This window comes from Scyliorhinus torazame, chromosome 17 (assembly GCF_047496885.1).
Source record: "Scyliorhinus torazame isolate Kashiwa2021f chromosome 17, sScyTor2.1, whole genome shotgun sequence".
Taxonomy (NCBI): Eukaryota; Metazoa; Chordata; class Chondrichthyes; order Carcharhiniformes; family Scyliorhinidae; genus Scyliorhinus; species Scyliorhinus torazame.
This window is the reverse complement of record NC_092723.1, coordinates 117,341,594-117,361,942: the sequence shown is the minus strand read 5'-3', so window position 1 is coordinate 117,361,942 and position 20,349 is coordinate 117,341,594. Positions and strand designations below refer to the sequence as shown.

Sequence of the window (20,349 nt, the reverse complement as noted above, 5' to 3'; positions counted from 1 at the left end):
GAGGAAACCCATGAAGACACGGGGCGAACGTGCAGACTCTGCACAAACAGTGACCCAAGACGGGAATCAAACCTGGGATGCTGTGAAGCAACGCTGCCAACCACCGTGCTGCCCAATTCTTCAATTTTACTCACTAAGCTGAAATTCCTTCAGTATTCTCCCAAATTGACGGTGCAGTTAAAATGGTCCAAATTTTATTTAATAATACTCAAGCCATCAACATAAGATCCACTTGCCTTGTGAGTATAGGGAAGAATTAGAACATAAAATCCAGTGATAAGTTTAGTAATTTGCAGCTATAGCTACCTTGAATGATTAGTTGTCTAGGCGCTGGTCAAGGTTCAGTACAGTAGCAGCCCACTGAGTTTTGAAACCTGTTACACCCTATGGTTCTCATTCTTCTGTCGAAACCCAGCCACATATGTTTCATGTTATTCTTAGTTATACTTCAGGAATCTCACGGGCGTGTTTCCTCTTCATCCCAGAACAGTGCCAAATTGATTCTACAGTTCGGATTGCACAAACCTGTTGCTGCCAAAGTCTTCATAGTAGATCCTATGAACGAGCAGTTCAAGAGGAATGAGAAAATAATGAAAGTTAAATACAGCAATCCATATAAAATGATAAATAGCTCCCCGCCCCCATCACTCTGTTCCTCCTGAACATAGTGTTAAAGGGGACAGTTGCCATTTTGAGTTTTTAAAGGTTGCATTTAAATGCTGGTAAGAATAGAAACTTCATGCTGCACAACAGCGTTAGAACATTTTGCATTGGTGCATAATGCAACAAGAATTCTTTTGAAGATCACATATTTGGAGTTTTAGAGAAATACAATAAGATTCACATCTTGAGAGATGCAGCAGTGGACGTACTCATGAATCACCTCTGGAAAAGTCAGAAGAGTGTTCTGGATACTCAAGCTCTTGAATATTGGCCCATGATGGGAACCCTTCGTTTTCTCCAGGTCTACATCAGCATGTAATTCAAATGCATGACTTAAACGGGGTCAAATTCACCATCAAGAAACTGAATTCTTTGGAGATCTGAACTATAATTTGTACCTTGAGTGAGTTCAAGGCTTCCAATTATCCAATGTTTTAGATTCCGTCATAAAAGTAATTTCCACGGCCACCTGAAACAATTACACTTTGGTGGAAGATGTGCAGTTTTAGTGTGACATCCTAGCTATGCAGTGTGTTTTTAATTTGTGGGATGTGAACATTGCTGGCTTTGCCCATTCAGACAACCACGATTGGGTTGTTCAACATTGACCTTCGTTGCAGATCTGAGAGCAGAAAGCAGTGGAAAAATCAAAAATTAAGATTAAATTTCAGATTAGGATTCCTAATCTATAGGACAGCACAGTGGCAGTGGCCAGCACTGCTGCCTCATGGCACCAAGGTCCCAGGTTTGATCCCGGCTCTGGGTCACTGTCCGTGTGGAGTTTGCACATTTCTCCCATGTTTGCGTGGGTTTCGCACCCAAAATCCAAAGATGTGCAGGGTAGGTGGATTGGACACACTAAATTGCCCCTTAATTGGAAAAAATGAATTGGGTACTCTAAATTTATATTAAAAAAAAGAATTCTTTACCTATTTTGAAAACTTGCAAAAGTGTGTAAATCAGAACCCCGTAGGGGCTCCGAGGAAATCAATTGCTACTTGCCTGGGGCTTTGGGGGCAGGTTTTGTATACACTTAAAGAAATGTTTGTGTTTGGATTGTTTGCATCCAGTTATAAATTATGCAATTAGGCAAATTGGTTCTGGAAAATCAAAGTAGATAAATTTATAAAAACTGCCAGTAGGAACTGTCATTTTTTTGTACTTCGCACATGCACATGAAATTTTAATTTTCAAATGCTGTAGATTACAGGTATAAAAAAAAAATGCTGACTGGATAGGGAAAACAAAGACCTAATCTGCGTATTTAAATCAATTTGTCTGCTTCTGTAATTGCACAAAAATCTTGAGTTGGAAAAGCCTCAAGTCTGTGAAATTTAAGGAGCAAACGTTCCCCATATTACAGCCACGGGGGTGGCGGCCTATGGTGCAGTGGTTAGCACTAGGACTACGGCGCTGAGGATCTGGGTTCGAATCCCGGCCCTGGGTCACTGTCTGTGTGGAGTTTGCACATTCTCACCGTGTCTGCGAGGGTTTCACCCCCACAACCCAAAGATGTGCAGGTTAGGTGGATTGGCCACACTAAATTGCCCCTTACTTGGAAAAAAATGGATAATTGGGTACTCTAAATTTTTTTAAAGACTTTAAAACAAATAACAGCCACGGAATCGCAGAACTTTGTTGGATAAATTGCTGTCAGTATGGTTCAATACAATGAGATGCTATATAAATGCAAGTCTTAACTAGTTGTTTTATTTCTAATCCACAAATTTAAAATATATTATAAGATGAAGATGTGTCGAACCAGAGATTCACCAGCATTGGAGAATTTATTTTTTTCTCGTGTGAACCCTTAATGGAATTCATGACAAAATGCTGTCGTGAAGGCTACTGCCATTGTTCAGGTGATAACATAGGAACAGGAGGAGGCCATTCAGCTCAAGCCTGTTTATGCCATTAGCTTGTGGCTTATCTATACCTCAAATCCATTTGCCTACCTTTGATTTGTACCCATTGATACTCTTACCCAAACAAAATCTATTGATCTCAATCTTGAAAACTTTTAGCATCCACAGCTGTGGCAGAAAGGGTTCCAGATTCCACTAACTGTGTCTTGTAAAATGTTCACCCCTGCTTAGCCTTGATGCTAAAATGCTGCCACTTTCTTCTGAATTTTGCCAACACTACATCTACTCTACCAAATATCTTTAGCATTTTGGAAACTGTGATTAGTTCACCTCTCAATCATCTAAACCAAAAGGAATGCAAGTCAAGTTTTAGCAACATGACCTCATAATTTATCCCTTTTTAGCTTGGTATAAAATTCGAGTGAATCTGCACCGTGCCCGTTCTACAGCCAATATGCCTCCAGAGATTAGGTACTGAAAACTGAATGCAGTACTCAAAATGGGGTCTGATCAAGACTTTGTACAACTAAAACAAACTTTGTATTCCAGATCCCATGAGATAAAGGCAAACATGCACTTTTGATCACCATTTATACCCAAGCACTAACTTATATTGCTTTGTTTAGCTAGTCATCCAAAGTCCTTTGCTGCTCCACAGTTCTTGTCACTGGTCATTAAGAAAATACTCTGATTTATCAAGAAGAAACTTGTTCATGCAGAGGGTTGTGAATCTTTGGAATTCTCTATGGCAGAGGGTTGGCAATGCTCAAAATTCTTAGTGCAGAAAGAAGGTGGCCATTTGGCCCATTGAGTCTGCACCGGCCCTCCAAAAGAGCACTCTACCTAGGCGCATTCCCTTAACCCCAGCTAATCTTGTGGAGTAGTAATTTAGCATGGACAATCCACCTAAACTGCACATCTTTGGAGTGTGGGAGGAAACCGCAGCACCAGAGGAAACCCACACAGACACGGGGAGAATGGTACCAACTCCAGTCACCCACGGTTGGAATCGAACTTGGGTCCCTGGTGATGTGATGCAGCAGTGCTAACTACTGTGCCACCTCCGTTGATGAACATATTTGAGACTGAGGAGAATCGAGTGATATGGGAATAATACAGGTAAGTGGAGTTGTTGCAGATGTTCAGCTATGGTCTTACTGAATGGTGAGCGACCTCAATAGGCCGTGTAACCTACTCCTGCTCCTATGTCTAATAGTCACCAGCTTCTAAGCCAGAAAAAAAAACTTTCCCTAAGCACCTGACCAAACTTTTCAATTTTAAGTGTTTAAAAATGACCACATCTTACCAACTAACTGCTCTAGTTTCTTCGATTATCCCCATCTCATTTTATGTTTAGAAGCATAACATTTGATATTTGTGTTTTCAAAGAATTTGGGAATTTAGTTAGTACCCTTACTATATTACTCACCTCCAGAATACAGTACTCCAGAATAGACCATCTCGGGACATCTTTTGAAATTACTTTTTAATAAGTTTTTAAAAATAAATTTATCAGTTGCTGTTCAACAATCTCCCTCTACGTACTTCTGCAGGTCTTTCATGCCCCTTTCAAAATAGAGGCAAAATATTGTTAAACAGCTCCATCATTCATTTATACAAAACCGAAATACAGATGTTGAAAATTTGAACTAAAAGCAAAACTGCTGGAAATTTGCAGGTCAGGCATCTGTATAGAGATAGAGCCAACATTTCAGGTCAATGACATTTCATGCATTTGATGAAAGATCAAACCTGAAACATTAATTCTGCATTTCTCTCTCCACAGATGTTGCCTGATCTGGAGTATTTATAACATTCTGTTTTTCATCCATTATTCATTTATTCTCCGCTATAAAATTGCCTCTTTCATTCCTTAGTGACTAACCCCTTCTTTAATTACCCATTTATATCAGTTTCAAAGATTTTGTGCATACCTTTTCATGTTGGCTTCCAGATTTTATTCATACTCTTAGCTCTTCAGATTGGCTCCTCCCACCCCAATATTATCCACATGTTCGGTCCTGCCAGTTGAGCAAGTCCATTAAAAATATTTTTTATGACATAAAAATAAATCATAGCTCTCATAGTGCTGCGATGATTAATTTGTCACATTTAGGTAACCTTGCAGAACATGGGATTAATGCAAGCTTTTTATTTGAATCCATTCATGGCCCCTTTCTATTTCTCAGATCTTCCTCGCAGTGACATCACCTAAAAGCAATATCAGGTTCCACACATACACTGATTACACCAAGCTCTACCTCACTACCTCCTATTTCTAACCCTTCACTGCCTCGGATTCTTCATGCTACTTGTGCAACATTTAGTATTGGATGAGCAGAAATTTCCTCCAATATTGGAAAGACTAAAGCCATCGTCTTTGGCCCCGGCCACAGATACCATTCCTAGCCACCAACTTCATGCCTTTCCTTGGTAATTGTCAGAGGCTAAACCGGACTGTTCACCACTCGGGCATCCAATTTGACGCCGATGTGAGCTGAGCGATTGAGCCCATACCCTCACCATCATCAAGATCACCTCACGCCAACTCCATAGCACTGCCAATTTCTCAGCTGAATCCATGACTTTGTTATCTCTATTAACATCGACAAACAGGAGGCAGCAAACAAGTTCCTATCCACAAATCTGACTTCCTGTTGTTCCAATTCTTGGTCGCTCTTCTGTTCACACTTACCAATCCCAATATCAACATTTCCCATTTCATTTTATTACAATTGTCCCAAAGTAATGGCAAATTCTGGCCACGAGAAACTCTGCAGAGTAAGTTTCTGAAGGTTCTCTCCTCCATCTTGTGTATATAAAATTGAACATTAATCAGCTCACCTTTTACAGGATCTCACACAATTTACTTCAACAAAAACTTCCATCATGTTCAACCACTTTAGCAAGAACTGAAAATTCCCCTCTTTTCCCCCCCAAAAGACATTTTATATTTTATGGAATCAAGTCACCAAGATAAAAGTTGGTAATGGATGCCCAAGTTCATAAGATGCTCAGGGACTCCATTCGGCCCATCTTACTTCATCCATGTATAACTGACACGATTCAGTTTACAACACCCAATCATTTCTGACAAGTTTTTTCACCTCCATTTCAAAAGTCCACTCCAAGTGTTGATCACTCTCAATGAAAAAAACAAAGAAAAGTACAGCACAGGAACAGGCCCTTTGGCCCTCCACCCCTGCGCCGACCATGATGCCCGTCGAAACTAAAATCTTCTACACTTCCGAAGTCCGTATCTCTCTATTCCCATCCTACTCATATATTTGTCAAGATGCCCCTTAAACGTCACTATCGTCCCTGCTTCCACCACCTCCTGTGGCAGCGAGTTCCAGGCACCCACTACCCTCTGTGTAAAAAAACTTGCCTTGTACATCTCCTCTAAACCTTGCCCCTCGCACCTTAAACCTATGCCCCTTAGTAATTGACCCCTCTACCCTGGGGAAAAGTCTCTGGCTATCCACTCTGTCTATGCCCCTCGTAATTTTGTAGACCTCTATCAGGTCACCCCTCAACCTCCTTCGTTCCAGTGAGAACAAACCAAGTTTATTCAACCTCTCCTCATAGCTAATGCCCTCCTTACCAGGCAACATCCTGATAAATCTCTTCTGCACCCTCTCTAAAGCCTCCACATCCTTCTGGTAGTGTGGCGAACAGAATTGAACACTATACTCCACGTGTGGCCTAACTAAGGCTCTATACAGCTGCAACATGATTTGCCAATTTTTATACTCAATGCCCCGGCCAATGAAGGCAAGCATGCCGCATGCCTTCTTGACTACCTTCTCCACCTGTGTTGCCCCTTTCAGTGACCTGTACACCTAGATCTCTCTGACTGTCAATACTCTTGCAGGTCTATCATTCACTGTATATTCCCTACCTGGTATTCCAAAATGCATTACCTCACATTTGTCCGGATTAAACTCCATCTGCCATCTCTCCGCCTAAGTCTCCCAACGATCTAAATCCTGTTGTATCCTCCAACAGTTCTCATCGCTTTCCGCAATTCCACCAATCTTTGTGCCGTCCGCAAACTTACTAATTAGACCAGTTACATTTTCCTCCATTTTCATTTACATCAGTTACAATTTCCTCCAAATCATTTATATTTTTCCTCTAAATCATCTATATGAATAACTCCAGATATCCATCGTACTTTTTACTAATGTACCTCCTTGCCTACTCCAACAAAGCTCGAATGTGATTTTTAAAATAATGCTTTGGAATAACATCGAGAAAGGCCGCTCTTAATTTGGGCAATTAATACTCAAAAAAAAAACTTTTTTGTACTCATTAATCAAAACTAATTGATTAGATGTGAACATTGGCATTTGTAAAAACTTACATAACTCGCCAGATCATATGTCAATACTTGGGAGGTTTCTGACTGGATTGTATATTGCCATTCCTCAATGAATGTTTAAATGCACAGGACAAATATCCCCACTGAGTGAAGTTTTGGGAGGGGCACAATCATTTAAAATACACTTATCATTCTTACCAGCACAAGGATTCATATTTAACTAATTTACCAGTAGTTCATAAGAATCAGAAGCACAAGTTGGCCATTTTGCCCCTCGAGTCTGCTCCATCATTCAATAAGATCGTGGCAGATCTGATGTGGCCTTAATTCCACTTTCCTGCCTGTCCCATAACCCTCGACTTCCTTGTCGATCAAAAACCTGAATGCAAGTTGTATTTCCACTGTTTGAATTTTTTTGGATTGACTTATCCAAACGGATTTTATAGCATAGCCACTGCTGCTGACCAAATCTATACAAGATTAAAACCTGCCGGCCAGATAGAATATTGATATGTCTTGCAAAATGTGTTTAGAGAATGTTGCTGAGAGGCAGCTATATCAGTCTCCAATCACAGTCAGTCCTTGATGTAATCATATCACAAAACCCCATACCATTTCCTGAATCTTTTGCATTACAAGGGAGAACATGACAGAGCCAAAATGACCGAATAACTTAGGAGGCACATCAGGTTGGGAGAAAGACAACTACAATTTTTCATATTGCTGGCGACATATTGCCAAAGCTTTTCATCTTGCACTCATCAAGACAAGCACAATAGTGCCAAATTTCAAATGATCACAATAATTTATACTACAGGAAAAAAGGATGCTGATTGGTTCGTTGGTAAAGTGACTGATTGACCGAGGCATTGCAATGGAAAAAGTAATGGGAAACTATAGGCTACTTAAGCTCTCAGATAATTTTTAAAAATTCACAAGGCTTCCTTTTGTTTGCTGAAAACGGTTCCTTGTGTATGAATGAGTCATTTTATGAGCTCGACTGATTATCTTAAATTGGTTTAGTGTAGCTATTAGGGCATTCAGGATTGATCAGCAAGTGCTGCCCAATCCCAGAATGAAATCTAACAACAGAGGTTTTGTTTTGTGTTTTGCAAGCGTGGGCTGGTTGAGAACAGACTGTACTCTGCCTATTACAAACAATCAAAGGAACATGCTGTTTGATTTGATCAGCCAATTGCTGGAATGTGGGGCCTATGTATTTCGGTCACAGTAGATTTCCCAACTAACCAGCCCCCTTTTCTCCTGTAGTAGAAATTGTGGTGGTTTTTGAAATTTGGCATTCCTGCATTTGTCCTGATGACTGCAAGTTGAAAAACTTCAGCAACACGTCTCTTTTGAGGCATATTCAAGTTCTGTGCTTTTTCAGCCAAGAGATCCAATGGGCAGCACGGTAGCACAAGTAGTACAAATTGCGGTGATTTTTGAAATTTGGCATTCCTGCATTTGTCCTGATGACTGCAAGTTGAAAAACTTCAGCAACACGTCTCTTTTCAGGCATATTCAAGTTCTGTGGTTTTTCAACCAAGAGATCCAATGAGCAGCACGATAGCACAAGTGGATAGCACTGTGGCTTCACAGCGACAGGGTCCCAGGTTCAATTCCCCGCTGGATCACTGTCTGTGCGGAGTCTGCACGTTTTCCCCGTGTCTGCGTGGGTTTCCTCCGGGTGCTCCGGTTTCCTCCCAGTCCAAAGATGTGGTTAGGTGGATTGGCCATGCTAAATTGTCCTCAAGTGTCCAAAGAGGTTAGATGGGGTTAGTGAGGGATTAAGTGGGTCGGTGCAGACTCGATGGGCCGATTGGCCTCCTTCTGCACTGTATGTTCTATGTTAATACATAGAATCGTTCCTGTGCAGAAAGAGGCCATTCGGCCAATGGAGTCTACCGACTGTCAGAAAGAGCACCCTATCTCGGCCGACTCCCCCACCCTACCCAGATAACCCCACACATTGACCATGGCCAATCTACCTAACTTGCACATCTTTGGACTGCGAAAGGAAACTGGAGCACCTGGAGGATGATGCAGACATGAGGAGAACATGCAAACTCCATACTGAGTCACCCAAATCCGAAATCCAGCTCGTTTCTCTGGTGCAGTGAGGCAGAAGCGCTAACCACTGTGCTGCCCCTGGATGTCTTAAAAAGAACTAATCTCAAGGTTGTAATGCTACAACTTTTATAAAGGTTACATACAATTAATTAATGGAACACAACAAAGTCACAGTTATGCACCTTGAATCTGTACTTCAATGGACCAAAGAACTTTCATTCATTTGACTCACCTGGCGTTACAAAAATATCGTCATTTTGAATTAGATGCATCAAATCTGCTTCAAGTATTTAAAGAGATAACTTTTATAGAGGGAGCTTTTAATAAACTGGTAATGGGCTGGGAAATTGCCCCACTTCCGCATCATTTTGATTGCTCCTGCAATCATTCAAGGGCAGGGAGAATAGCAGGGCAAATTGAATTAGAGTAGGTAACTCTAGTGATTTAGCTTGATCTAAAATGCCAAATCTATTTGGGAATATATCACAACGCCACAGTGAATTCCCCAACCAAGTTTATTTTGCTTTGACCAACAGGGTGAGACAAGAGGAAAACTTATTATACATTCATTTTCCAAATTCAGCTATTGAAAAATCATTTCTATCAGCCTGACATGGAATGCCTGTAGGGACATGCGTAACTGACTCTGTTAGTTCAGCAAAGTTTAGGCAGTAGCTGGCAGCTGGCTTAGAGAATCCCAAGCTTGTGAAGGCTACTGCTGAATTGTAGCTATCTAATAGAAAACAGCTAACCTACATGGAGCACTTGAATACCTCCTGTTGTTTTAAAGTCAGAATCAAACTTCTTATTTGTGTCCCAGCCTAGTGGAAGCCTACCAACACTCAGTGACAGGTTTAGTCCTTCTAGTCCCATTAATAAACCAGACAGAAAAATCACCTATATAGTCCTGCAGTCTTAGATATCGGATTGGTGAATATGTCACAGGACTTATGGGGTTACAATGGCTTTTTGGCAGCAGTAATGTCATTGGCCTAGTAATACAGAAGCCCAGGCTAATGCTCTGGACAGGGATTTAAATCCCACCACAGCAGCTGGTGGATCTTAAATTCAATTAAAAAATCTGGAACATAAATGAGTCTCAGTGATGGTGACCACGACAACCGTCATCGATTAGTGAACTAGATGACTTTTTCCAAACATGTCCTTTAGGGAAGGAAATCTGCCAACCGTACCTGGTCTGGCCTTCATGACTCCAAACACACAGCAAAGTGGTTGACTCTGAGCTGCTCACTGAAATGGCAGAGAAAGTACAAAACAAAACCAGGAACCATCTTTCATCACCAGGCACGTCATGTTTAGCAGCTAAACTCAAGAGCCGGTCACGAGAGACTACTTTGAAATTCATTCATGAAATGTGGGTATTGCTGGCAAAGTCAGCATTTATTGCGAATCCCTAACTGCCCTTGAACGGAGTATTTTGCTCGGCCATTTCAGAGGGCAATTAGGAGTCAACCACATTACTGTGGATCGGGAGTCACACGTAGGTCACATTAGTTAAGGATGGCAAATTTCCTTCCCCGAGGGACATTAGTGAACCTGATGGGTTTTTACAACAATCAGTGATTGTTTCATGGTCACCATTACTGAGACCAGCTCTCAATTTCTGATTTCTAAAAACGAACAGAATTGAAATCCTGCCAGCTTGCCATGGTGGGATTTGAACCCATGTCCTTCGATTACTAGTTCAGTGACATTACCACTATGTCACCATCTCTCCTGCTAAAGACAAAAAAAGTTGAAGAGAAAAATACCTTGCAGTGAAACACTTTACACTCTGGCCCTACAGTACTCGTTTAAAAAAAATATATACCTGCGTACATTGTACTCTGGAGACGAGCATAGCAACTTCTTCGGCAACTTAATGGGTAATAATGAGGCACATTAACAGCCAAGTTTTGTAGTGTTTATTTTCTAGCAGACACACTACACAAAAGTCCCCTTAAATTAGTGTACATTATTGCCCTTTCATAGGGCAGGTCCCTCAGAATGCCGTAGAAACTGCTTTGAAGGCAGCTTTAGCTAAGAAAAAAGGAAAAAAAAGAGAACCCACTTCAAACCAATTCCTTTAAAAACAAAACAAAAAAACAATTCCCAGAACGATTAAAGCAGTGGAGCATTGATTTCAGTATTTTCAGTGCCTTTCCTTGTTTTTCTTTTGAGAATTTTCTCGCCAGCCTCTGGTCAGCTGCTGCTGGGAGGGCAGGGGGAGCTCTTCTTTTCTCATTGCGTTTTGTCATGCTAGAGCACAAGGATTCCTGTTCACATGATGCGTACACCTTGGATCGAGGATTCCAGAGACTGAAAGGAAATAAAAGTACTAAATAAGTGCATGGTGGTAGAAGGCAAGAGTCGTGTTCTGGTAAACCGGATGAAAACGTTCGAGGGAAAAACTGAACCAAAATTTGCTGACTATACATTCCACACTTGTTGTGGGAATCCTGATTGGAAGGCAGCAAAGATGGAGAGAGTTAACCATATATATCATGTAAGATAAAAATATAACAGCTGAAGGAATGAAATGCAAAGCAGGAGCTTAATGATAATCTAAGGAACCCGAGTTGTTAATTATTTTATTATCTGTTACCAGATTTCTGAATTGACTCTTTGAACCCCTAAATGAATGCCTCCCCATTACAGTCTTCTTATTAAGTTTTGTGTTTACTCAATTGAAATATTGACAGTCACTTAAAGCAGATTTTATCACCCCAATAATGCTGCTTACACAGAAGGCAATGGGATAATTAAATTATTTTCTTTTTGCCCCCCATCCATTTTGATTCCCTCCATAGTCTCTTCTTTTTGATAGAAGCTTATCGACCTCATGCCAAAAATAGTAAGTTGACCAGTGAAAGGAAACATAAAGGGGTGGCACAGTGGCTAGCACTGTTGTCTCACAGCTGCAGAGATCCAGGTTCGATTCTGACCGTAAGTGATTGCATGGGTTTCCTCCGGGTGTTCTGGTTTCCTCCCACAGCTCAAAGATGTGCAGGTTAGGTAGATTAGACATGCCAAATTGTCCCTTAATGTCCAAAAGGTTGGGTGAGGTTACTAGGTTGTGGGGATAGAGCAGGGACTTGGGCACAGGTAGGGTGCTATTTCAGAGGGCCAGTGCAGACCCGATGGGCCAAATGGCCTCCTTCTGCACTGTAAGGATTCTATAAATTTCAGTCTGATCACTTAAAACATTCCCCCATGCCTTTTCTGAAGTTGTTTTTGTTTTTAGATGCTGACCAATCTGTGTATTTTATAATATCTTTACATGCCACATTGACCAGTGGCAGTATTCAGACCCAAGTTAGAATATCAAATCCTGCCCACAAGACGCCTGAACATACACAAAAGCTGGGACTTCGTCGCAATGTTGACGGAGTGATTCTGCAGAAGGGGTCATGTCGTTCTTTAGCCATTAAGTTGACCTTTGCCTGTCTGTCAGGTAATGTCAAATATTCCACAGCACTCTGTTTTGGAGATTAGTGGCAGTTGGGTGTACACAATTTTACAGTTAATACCTGACATTTCTCAAACAATGTCTCCTGCCAATGCAAAATGGCCATTGATACCTGTCCGCGCATGTGCAGTAAACCAGTGACATCATTGGCCAGAGACACAGTGCCAGCAAAACAGTCTTCAAAAAAAACCTTCTGTGGAGTTCAGTCCAGCATTGGTGCTGGTTTGCATGTTAAATATTAATACTGAATCTTCCATTTATAGTGCAGTCACCTCTCTCCCTCCCACTGTGTTTCTCACCCCCTCTCTCTCTACCTATCTAGCCCTCCAACTCTGCTCATCTTTCTCGCCTGTCCTCGAAAATCTATCAAAATCTTTTTTTTCTCTCGAACTACCTCAAAATTAATTAAATGATTGAAATGCACTCTGAAAAGTTTGTCTTACCATTTTAAATAATGCACACTACAGCCATTTATTTATCAATACTTTACATTGGGAAATGAAGAGTAGGGGGTCGTGGGGGAGATGGAAACAACTCACAATCAGGTTGTCAGTGCAGGAAAAACTGCAGGCAATGATGTCAGAGTAAAACAGTACAACTGTGCATGCACCTCACTCGTAGCCAACGCAGCCTTTCTCAAATCAGTCCAACTATTTTGAAGAAACTACTAACAGAACATTTGAACTGATTAATGGCTTTCAATATCAACTCCAACTGCATAGTTTCATACAACACACATAATAAGTTGGAAGTCTTAATGATAAACTATTAATAAATATTCCTTGTCTGGTTGGAACCTATTGAAAGCTCCCCAAAATAAAAGTGTCTTCACCTTCAAATCCCAAATTGTCATTGCGCCGTCAATACCAGTAGTGCAAAACTTCCGACAATCTCTTTTATCACCTTCATATACCGAGACTTGGCTATGGAGAGAAAAACAATTTTATGTATATAATACATACACTTCAATCCTGTTAAAAACAACTGTTTTTGACTTCAGGTTATGAGGGGTTTAATATTACGCTTGGTTTACTGCACATAATATTTAATGACATTACCATCCGCTGAACTCCACACTATCCTGGGAATTGCTAGTGACTGGAAACTGAAATACACCAGCCACATAGATAATGTGATTATAAAAGCAGGAATTCTGTGGAGAGTAACTCACCTTCTGACTCTCCAAAGCCTATCCACCATCTACAAGGCACAAGTCAGGTGTGTGATGGAATAGTCTCTTGCTTGCTTGGACGAGTGCAGCTCCAACAAAACACATGAAGCTTGACACCACCCAGGACAAAACAGTCTGCTTGACTGGCACCCAATTGGCCACCATCAACATTCACTCCCTCCACCACCGACACCCAGTAGCAGTAGTGTGTACCACCCACAAGATGCATTGCAGCAACTCATCAAAGCTCCTTTGACAGCACCTTCCAAACCTCCACCACCTACAAGTGCAAAGACAGCAGATCCATGGTGATACCACCACCTGCAAGTTCCCCTCTAAGCCACATACCATCCTGACTTGGAACTATATTGCTGTTTCTTCAATGTCACTGCGTTAAAATCCTGGAACTCCCTTCTAACAGGGTGATCCTACAACCCGTGGACTGCAGCTGTTCAAGGCAGCTCACCACCACCTTCTAAAGGCATCAAGGCATGGGCTATAACACTGGCTTAGCCAGCGACAACCCATCCCATCAATGAGTAAAACACAAAAGTTTGAGGAATGGGAAAACAGATTAGAAGGTAAGCTGGTTCAGAAGCGGTGGCAGACATTTAAAGAGATATTTCGTAACACTCAACAAAGATATATCCCACGGAGAAAGAAAGACACAAGAAAGATGAGCCATCTGTGGCTAAATGGCATAATATTGAAAAAGGCGTACAATGCTGTGCAGATTAGTTGTAGGTCAGAAGACTGGGGAATTTTTAGAAACCAGCAAAGGACAACTAAAAAATTGAAGCAGGCAATATTAGAACACAAAATATATATTTTACATACAATCTATAAAAAGGAACTAAAGTTAGCATCAAAGTTCCTCACAGGATAAGACGGAGGAATTAATAATGGGACACAGGAAATGGCAGATTTTGAACAAGTATTTAATAATAATAATCTTTATTAGTGTCACAAGTAGACTTGCATTAACATTGCAATGAAGTTACTGTGAAAATCCCCTAGTCGCCACACTACGGCATCTGTTCATGTACACTGAGGGAGAATTCAGAATGTCCAATTCGGAATATCCGTGGTGAATAACGGGGAAATCAATAGATGCAGTGTTTTTGGATTTCCAAAAGGCATTTAATCAGATGCCACATAAAGGTTACTCAGGTTACTTATACAAAATAAAAGTTCATGGTTTTTGGAGGGTAATATACCAGTATGAATAGAGTACTGCCAGCTAACAGGACACAGATAGTCAGAAAAAATGGGTAATTTTGAAGTTGGCAATCTAGTGGATATTAATTGTATAAATTAGGATAATATATACGAGTGGGGAACTCAATGGATAATTACTTGTGCAAATATATAGAGGGATACTTAGTGAAACTGGTGGTGGGTTGTAGAGTTAGCAGCTACACATTTCATAGATCATAGAATTTACAGTGCAGAAGGAGGCCATTCGGCCCATCGAGTCTGCACCGGCTCTTGGAAAGAGCACCCTACACAAGATCCACACCTCCATCCCATCCCCATAACCCAGTAACCCCACCCCACACTAAGGGCAATTTTGGACACTATGGGCAATTTAGCATGGCCAATCCACCTAACCCGCACATCTTTGGACTGTGGGAGGAAACCGGAGCACCCGGAGGAAACCCACGCACACACGGGGAGGATGTGCAGACTCCGCACAGACAGTGACCCAAGCCGGAATCGAACCTGGGACCCTGGAGCTGTGAAGCATTTGTGCTATCCACAATGCTACCGTGCATTTGTAATGTTTTACTTTGCAAATCAATCAAACTGAATAGAGATTGATTTCCGGTCTCCTCCTCCATCAACTGTCTATCAGATGTTTAATAGTGGGATGCTGCAGGGATCCGTGCTGCAGCCTCAACTATTTAAAATATATATTAACGACTTAGATGAAGGGACAGATTGTATCGTGACCAAATTTGCTGACATTACAAAACAAGTAAATTGTGATGAGGACACAGTAGACAAAATTTGACAAAGTATATAATGTGGGAAAATGTGAATTTAGGGTGAAAGAAAAGCAAGAAATGATTTCAATGGAGAAAGACTACATTATTCTGTAATACAGAGGGATCTGGATATCCGCTTGCAAGAATCACAAAAAGTTAACATGCAGGTGCACAAGTAATTAGGAAGGATGGAGTAGACTTCAGGTGACGACCATGGAGTAGGTCGCACAATTGATAGCTCCCGCCTGTCAAGGACTTTTGGACCTTTTCCCCCCGGTTCTTTCCTGATTTTATGGGATAAATCGGTGAAGAGTGCGCCAGTAAGGAGAAATCCCCCTCCGGTGTACGGAGAATTGGACCAGAGATGGCCATGTGAGAAGACAAAGTCCTATAAGGAAGACGCGAGCAGAGCTGGTAACACGGGACAGCATGGTGGGGCAGCAGGGCCGTGGGGAGACGACGCAGTGGTCGACAGATCAGCTGGTGAGGTTTTTCGAGAATTGCTTCGCCAAGCTGAAGAAGGACACGCTGGACCCGATTAAGGCTTCAATTGGTCAAGTGGTGCAGAATCAAGAAACCTATGGGAGAGCGATCCAGGAGGTGGAGCAAAAGTTGTCCCAGCACGAGGAGTACATAACCGTGCTAAAAAACAAGGTGGGGATGATGAACGACCACCAGAAAAGAATGCAGGAGAAGCTGGAGGACCTGGAGAATAGGTCCAGGAGGCAGAATCTCATAATTGTTGGCCTCCCTGAAGACAGTGAGGGATTGGATGCGAGGGCTTATGTGACGGACATGCTGGAGAAGTTGATGGGGGCTGGGGCGTTCCCTCGGCCCCTGGAATTGGACAGAGCGCACAGAGGCCTTGTGAGGAAGCCTCGAGCGAACGAGCCGCCGAGGGCCATGGTGGTACGTTTTCACCATTTCATGGACAAGGAACACGTTTTGGGGTGGGCCAAGAAAGAACGGGGCAGCAAGTGGGAGAACTGAGTTGCTCATTTATCAGGACCTGGGAGTGGATTTTGCCAGCTGGGAGCTGGGTTCAATCGGGCAAAAACGACCCTCTTTAAGAAGGGGGTGAAGTTCGGGATGCTGTACTCAGCCCGTCTGTGGGTCACACATGAAGAACGGGACTTCTACTTTGAAACACCAGACGAAGTATGGACTTTTATGAAAGAAATGAGGCTGGAGGCGAATTAAAAGACACTGAAGCCTTGGAAAAGTACTGTGGCGGTGATTTGTTGTGCTGGATTGTATAAATTTAAGTAGCGCTATGTGAAATAAGGGGTTATGTGGATGGTTAAAGGTTTCTTTGTCTTGCAGGGAGCTGGTTAGGGGGGGGGGGGGGGGGCTTTGGATTTGGTTCTGCTTTTTGGTTGATTATTTTTCTAAAGTGACAGTTTCTTCACTGTTTTTTTCTGATGTTTGTTTACTGGGGAATGTGATGCTTTTAAAATGTTTATTCATGTGGGGAGAGAACAATAGGGAGACAGACTGCTTGGTGCCAGTGGCAGGCACAATCAAGTCAGCATGGGTCAGCTGACTCTCGGAAGCGCAGTGGGGGGTGAGCAGGTTTTAAGCTGGAGCTTGACTTGGGGGATTGAGTTTCTAGTGTTGTTGCTAGGGGAGGAGGGGAGCTGCTTTGCTGACAGGGGGATGAACTGTTACTAGGGGACAAATGGGAAGTTGGGAACGGCGACTGCCCGAATGGGAACTTGAGGAGGCGGAGAGCGTGAGCTTGAGGCTGGCCTAAAAAGGATGATGGCTAGTCGGCAGGGGTTGGGGTTGGAAGCCCCCTTACCAGGCTGATTACATGGAACGTCAGAGGACTGAATGGGCCGGTCAAGGGGGCTCGCGTGTTCACGCATCTGAGGGGGTTGAAGGCGGACGTGGCAATGCTACAAGAGACACACCTAAAGGTTACAGAACAGGCGAGATTGAGGAAGGAGTGGGTCAGCCAAGTGTTCCACTCAGGACTGGACTCAAAGACCAGGGGGTTAGCGATCTTGATCAGCAAACGAGTGGCATTCGAGGCAGGGAGAATAGTGTTAGGCAAGGGGGGTAGGTACATAATGGTGAGTAGGAAGCTGGAGGGGGTACGGGTGGTACTTGTGAACATATATGCTCTGAATTGAGATGACATGGAATTTATGAGGCGGGTTTTAGGTAAGATCCCAGACTTAGAGTAACATAACTTGATCAGGAGACTTCAATACAGTCATTGATCCGGAATTGGACCGGTCAAAATCCAGGACAGGGAGGAGGCCGGCTGCGGCAAAGGAATTGAAGGGTTTTATGGAACAGACGGGGGAGGTAGACCCATGGAGGTTTGCACGGCCGAGGGCGAAGGATTTTTCCTTTTTCTCACATGTCCACAAGGTATACTCTCGCATTGACTTTTTTGTTCTGAGCACGGATCTAATACCGGAGGTGGTGGATACGGAGTACTCGGCAATCACAGTGTCGGATCATGCCCCGCATTGGGTGGATCTACGGGTTAGCGTGGAGAGAGGGCAACGCCCGCTTTGGAGACTGGTTATGGGGTTGTTGGCGGACGAAGCGATCTGTGGGCGGGTCAGCAAGTCCACCCGGAACTAGCTGGAAACAAATGATACGTGGGAGGTCTCTGCAGCGACGGTTTGGGAAGCTTTGAAGGCAGTAGTCAGAGGGGAATTGATCTCGATACGGGCCCACAGAGAAAAGGCGGAATTGGCCGAGAAGGATAGATTAGTGGAGGAGATACTCCAGGTGGACAGGAGATACTCGGAGGCCTTGGACGCGGGGCTACTGAGGGAGCGGCAGAGGTTACTTGCGGAGTTTAGGCTGTTGACCACAGGGAAAGCGGTGGAACAGTTGAGGAAGGCAAGGGGGGTAATATAGGAGTACGGGGAAAGGGCAAGCTGAATGTTGGCGCACCAGCTCAGGAAAAGGGAGGCGGCTAGGGAGCTAGGTTAAGTTAAGAGTAGAGGAATACTGTCCTGGACCCAGCGGGGGTAAACGAGGTTTTTAAGGACTTCTGTAGTAAATTATGTGAGTCGGAACCCCCGGCTGGGGTGGAGGGGGATGAGGCAGTTTATGGATCAGTTAAGGTTCCTGAGGGTGGAGGAGGACCTAGTGGAAGGGCTGGGAGCCCCAATTGAGATTGAGGAAATAATCAAGGGGCTGGAGGGCATGCAGTTGGGCAAGGCCCCAGGGCCTGATGGCTACCCGGTGGAATTCTATAAGAAGTTTTCAGAGATATTGAGCCCGCTGCTGGCGAAGACATTTAACGAAGCAAGAGAGAAGGGAGTCCTCCCCCAACAATGTTGTAGGTCTCGATTTCACTGATCCTGAAACGGGAGAAGAATCCGGTTCATCAATGCGGGTCATACAGGCCGATTTCTCTACTGAATGTGGATGCCAAACTGCTGGCTAAGATACTGGCCTCAAAAGAGGTCTGTGTCCTGGGGGTGATAGGGGAAGACCAGCCGGGATTTGTAAAGGGCAGACAACTCAAGGCCAATGTTCGAAGGCTTCTAAATGTTATTCTGATGCCCTCAGAAGGTGAGAAGGCGGAGGTGGTTGTAGCGATGGATGCAGAGAAAGCTATTGATCGGGTGGAGTGGAATTACCTGTGGGAAGCGCTGGGAAGGTTTGGGGAGGGCTTTATTGACTGGGTGCGGTTGCTCTATCAGGCACCAGTAGCCAGTGTGCGTACGAACCGGCTGAGGTTGGGGTATTTTAAACTACACCGAGGGACGAGGCAAGGGTGTCCCCTCTCTCCCCGTTACTGTTTACTCTGGCCATAGAGCCATTGGCCATGGCGTTAAGAGCCTCTAGGAACTGGAAAGGGCTGGTTCGATGGTGTGTGGGGGGGGGGGGGGGGGGGGAGAAGAGCACTGGGTCTCGCTCTATGCAGATGACTTGCTGTTGTACATTGCAGACCCAGTGGAGGGGATGGGGGAAGTAATGTGAATCTTGGGGGAATTTGGCAATTTTTCGGGGTATAAATTGAACATGGGGAAAAGCGAGATGTTTGCGATCCAGGAGAAGGGACTGGGAGAGCTGCCGCTTAGAATGGTAGGGAAGAGCTTTCGATATCTGGGAATCCAGGTGGCCCGGGAATGGGAGGCACTGCACAAGTCAAACCTATCCCGGTTGATAGAACAAATGGAAGGGGACTTTAAGAGATGGGACATGCTCCTGCTATCACTGGCGGGGAGGGTACAGACCGTGAAAATGCCGGTCCTCCCCAGATTTCTGTTTGTCTTTCAGTGCCTCCCCATCTTCACCCAAAAACCTTTTTCAAGTGGGTAAATAAGGTTAGTTCGGGCTTTGTGTGGGCGGGTGAAGAAAGTGTTACTGGAGCACAGTCGGGGGGGAGGGTGGGTTGGCGCTGCCGAACTTCTGCAATTACTATTGGGCAGCTAATATAGCCATGATTAGGAAGTGGGTAGTGTGGGAGGGGTCAGCATGTGAGCGGATGGAGGCGGCGTTATGCAGAGACACCAGTTTGGGTGCACTGATAATGGCACCCTTCTCGCCTGCCCGATACTCCACAAGTCCAGCGGTAGTGGCAGCTCTGAGAATCTGGGGGCAATGGAGGAGATATAAGAGAGAGGAGGAAGCATCGATTTGGACCCCTATTTATAATAACCACAGGTTTGTACTGGGTAGGCTAGATGGCAGGTTCCGGAGTTGGCAGAGGGCAGGAATTAGGAGGATGGGGGATCTATTTATAGACGGGAGCTTTCCCAGCTTGAAAGCCTTGGAGGATAAATTTAAATTGCCAGCAGGGAATGGTTTTAGGTATTTGCAGG

At 43.6% G+C, this 20,349-nt stretch overlaps 1 protein-coding gene and 1 long non-coding RNA gene across 3 annotated transcripts in view; both read right to left on the bottom strand.

Annotated features, from left to right (window-relative positions):
• Positions 1–306: 306 nt before the first annotated feature.
• On the bottom strand, positions 307–8,779 carry LOC140394100 (uncharacterized). The gene is made up of 2 exons (XR_011935816.1): positions 3,958–8,779; positions 307–555 (listed from the first exon to the last, which is right to left on the bottom strand). It is a non-coding gene; the product is annotated as an uncharacterized lncRNA (long non-coding RNA).
• A 2,045-nt stretch (positions 8,780–10,824) lies between these two features.
• Positions 10,825–20,349, bottom strand: part of LOC140394099 (actin-related protein 2/3 complex subunit 1A) — an 82,772-nt gene continuing 73,247 nt past the window's right edge. For both annotated transcript variants that reach the window (XM_072480942.1, XM_072480943.1), the window contains exons 9-10: positions 13,224–13,314; positions 10,825–11,241 (exon numbers count right to left, since the gene is read on the bottom strand). In XM_072480942.1, coding sequence (XP_072337043.1) covers positions 11,203–11,241; positions 13,224–13,314 — 130 coding nt within the window. In that variant the 3' untranslated portion in view covers positions 10,825–11,202. The remainder of the gene's footprint in view (positions 11,242–13,223; positions 13,315–20,349) is intronic.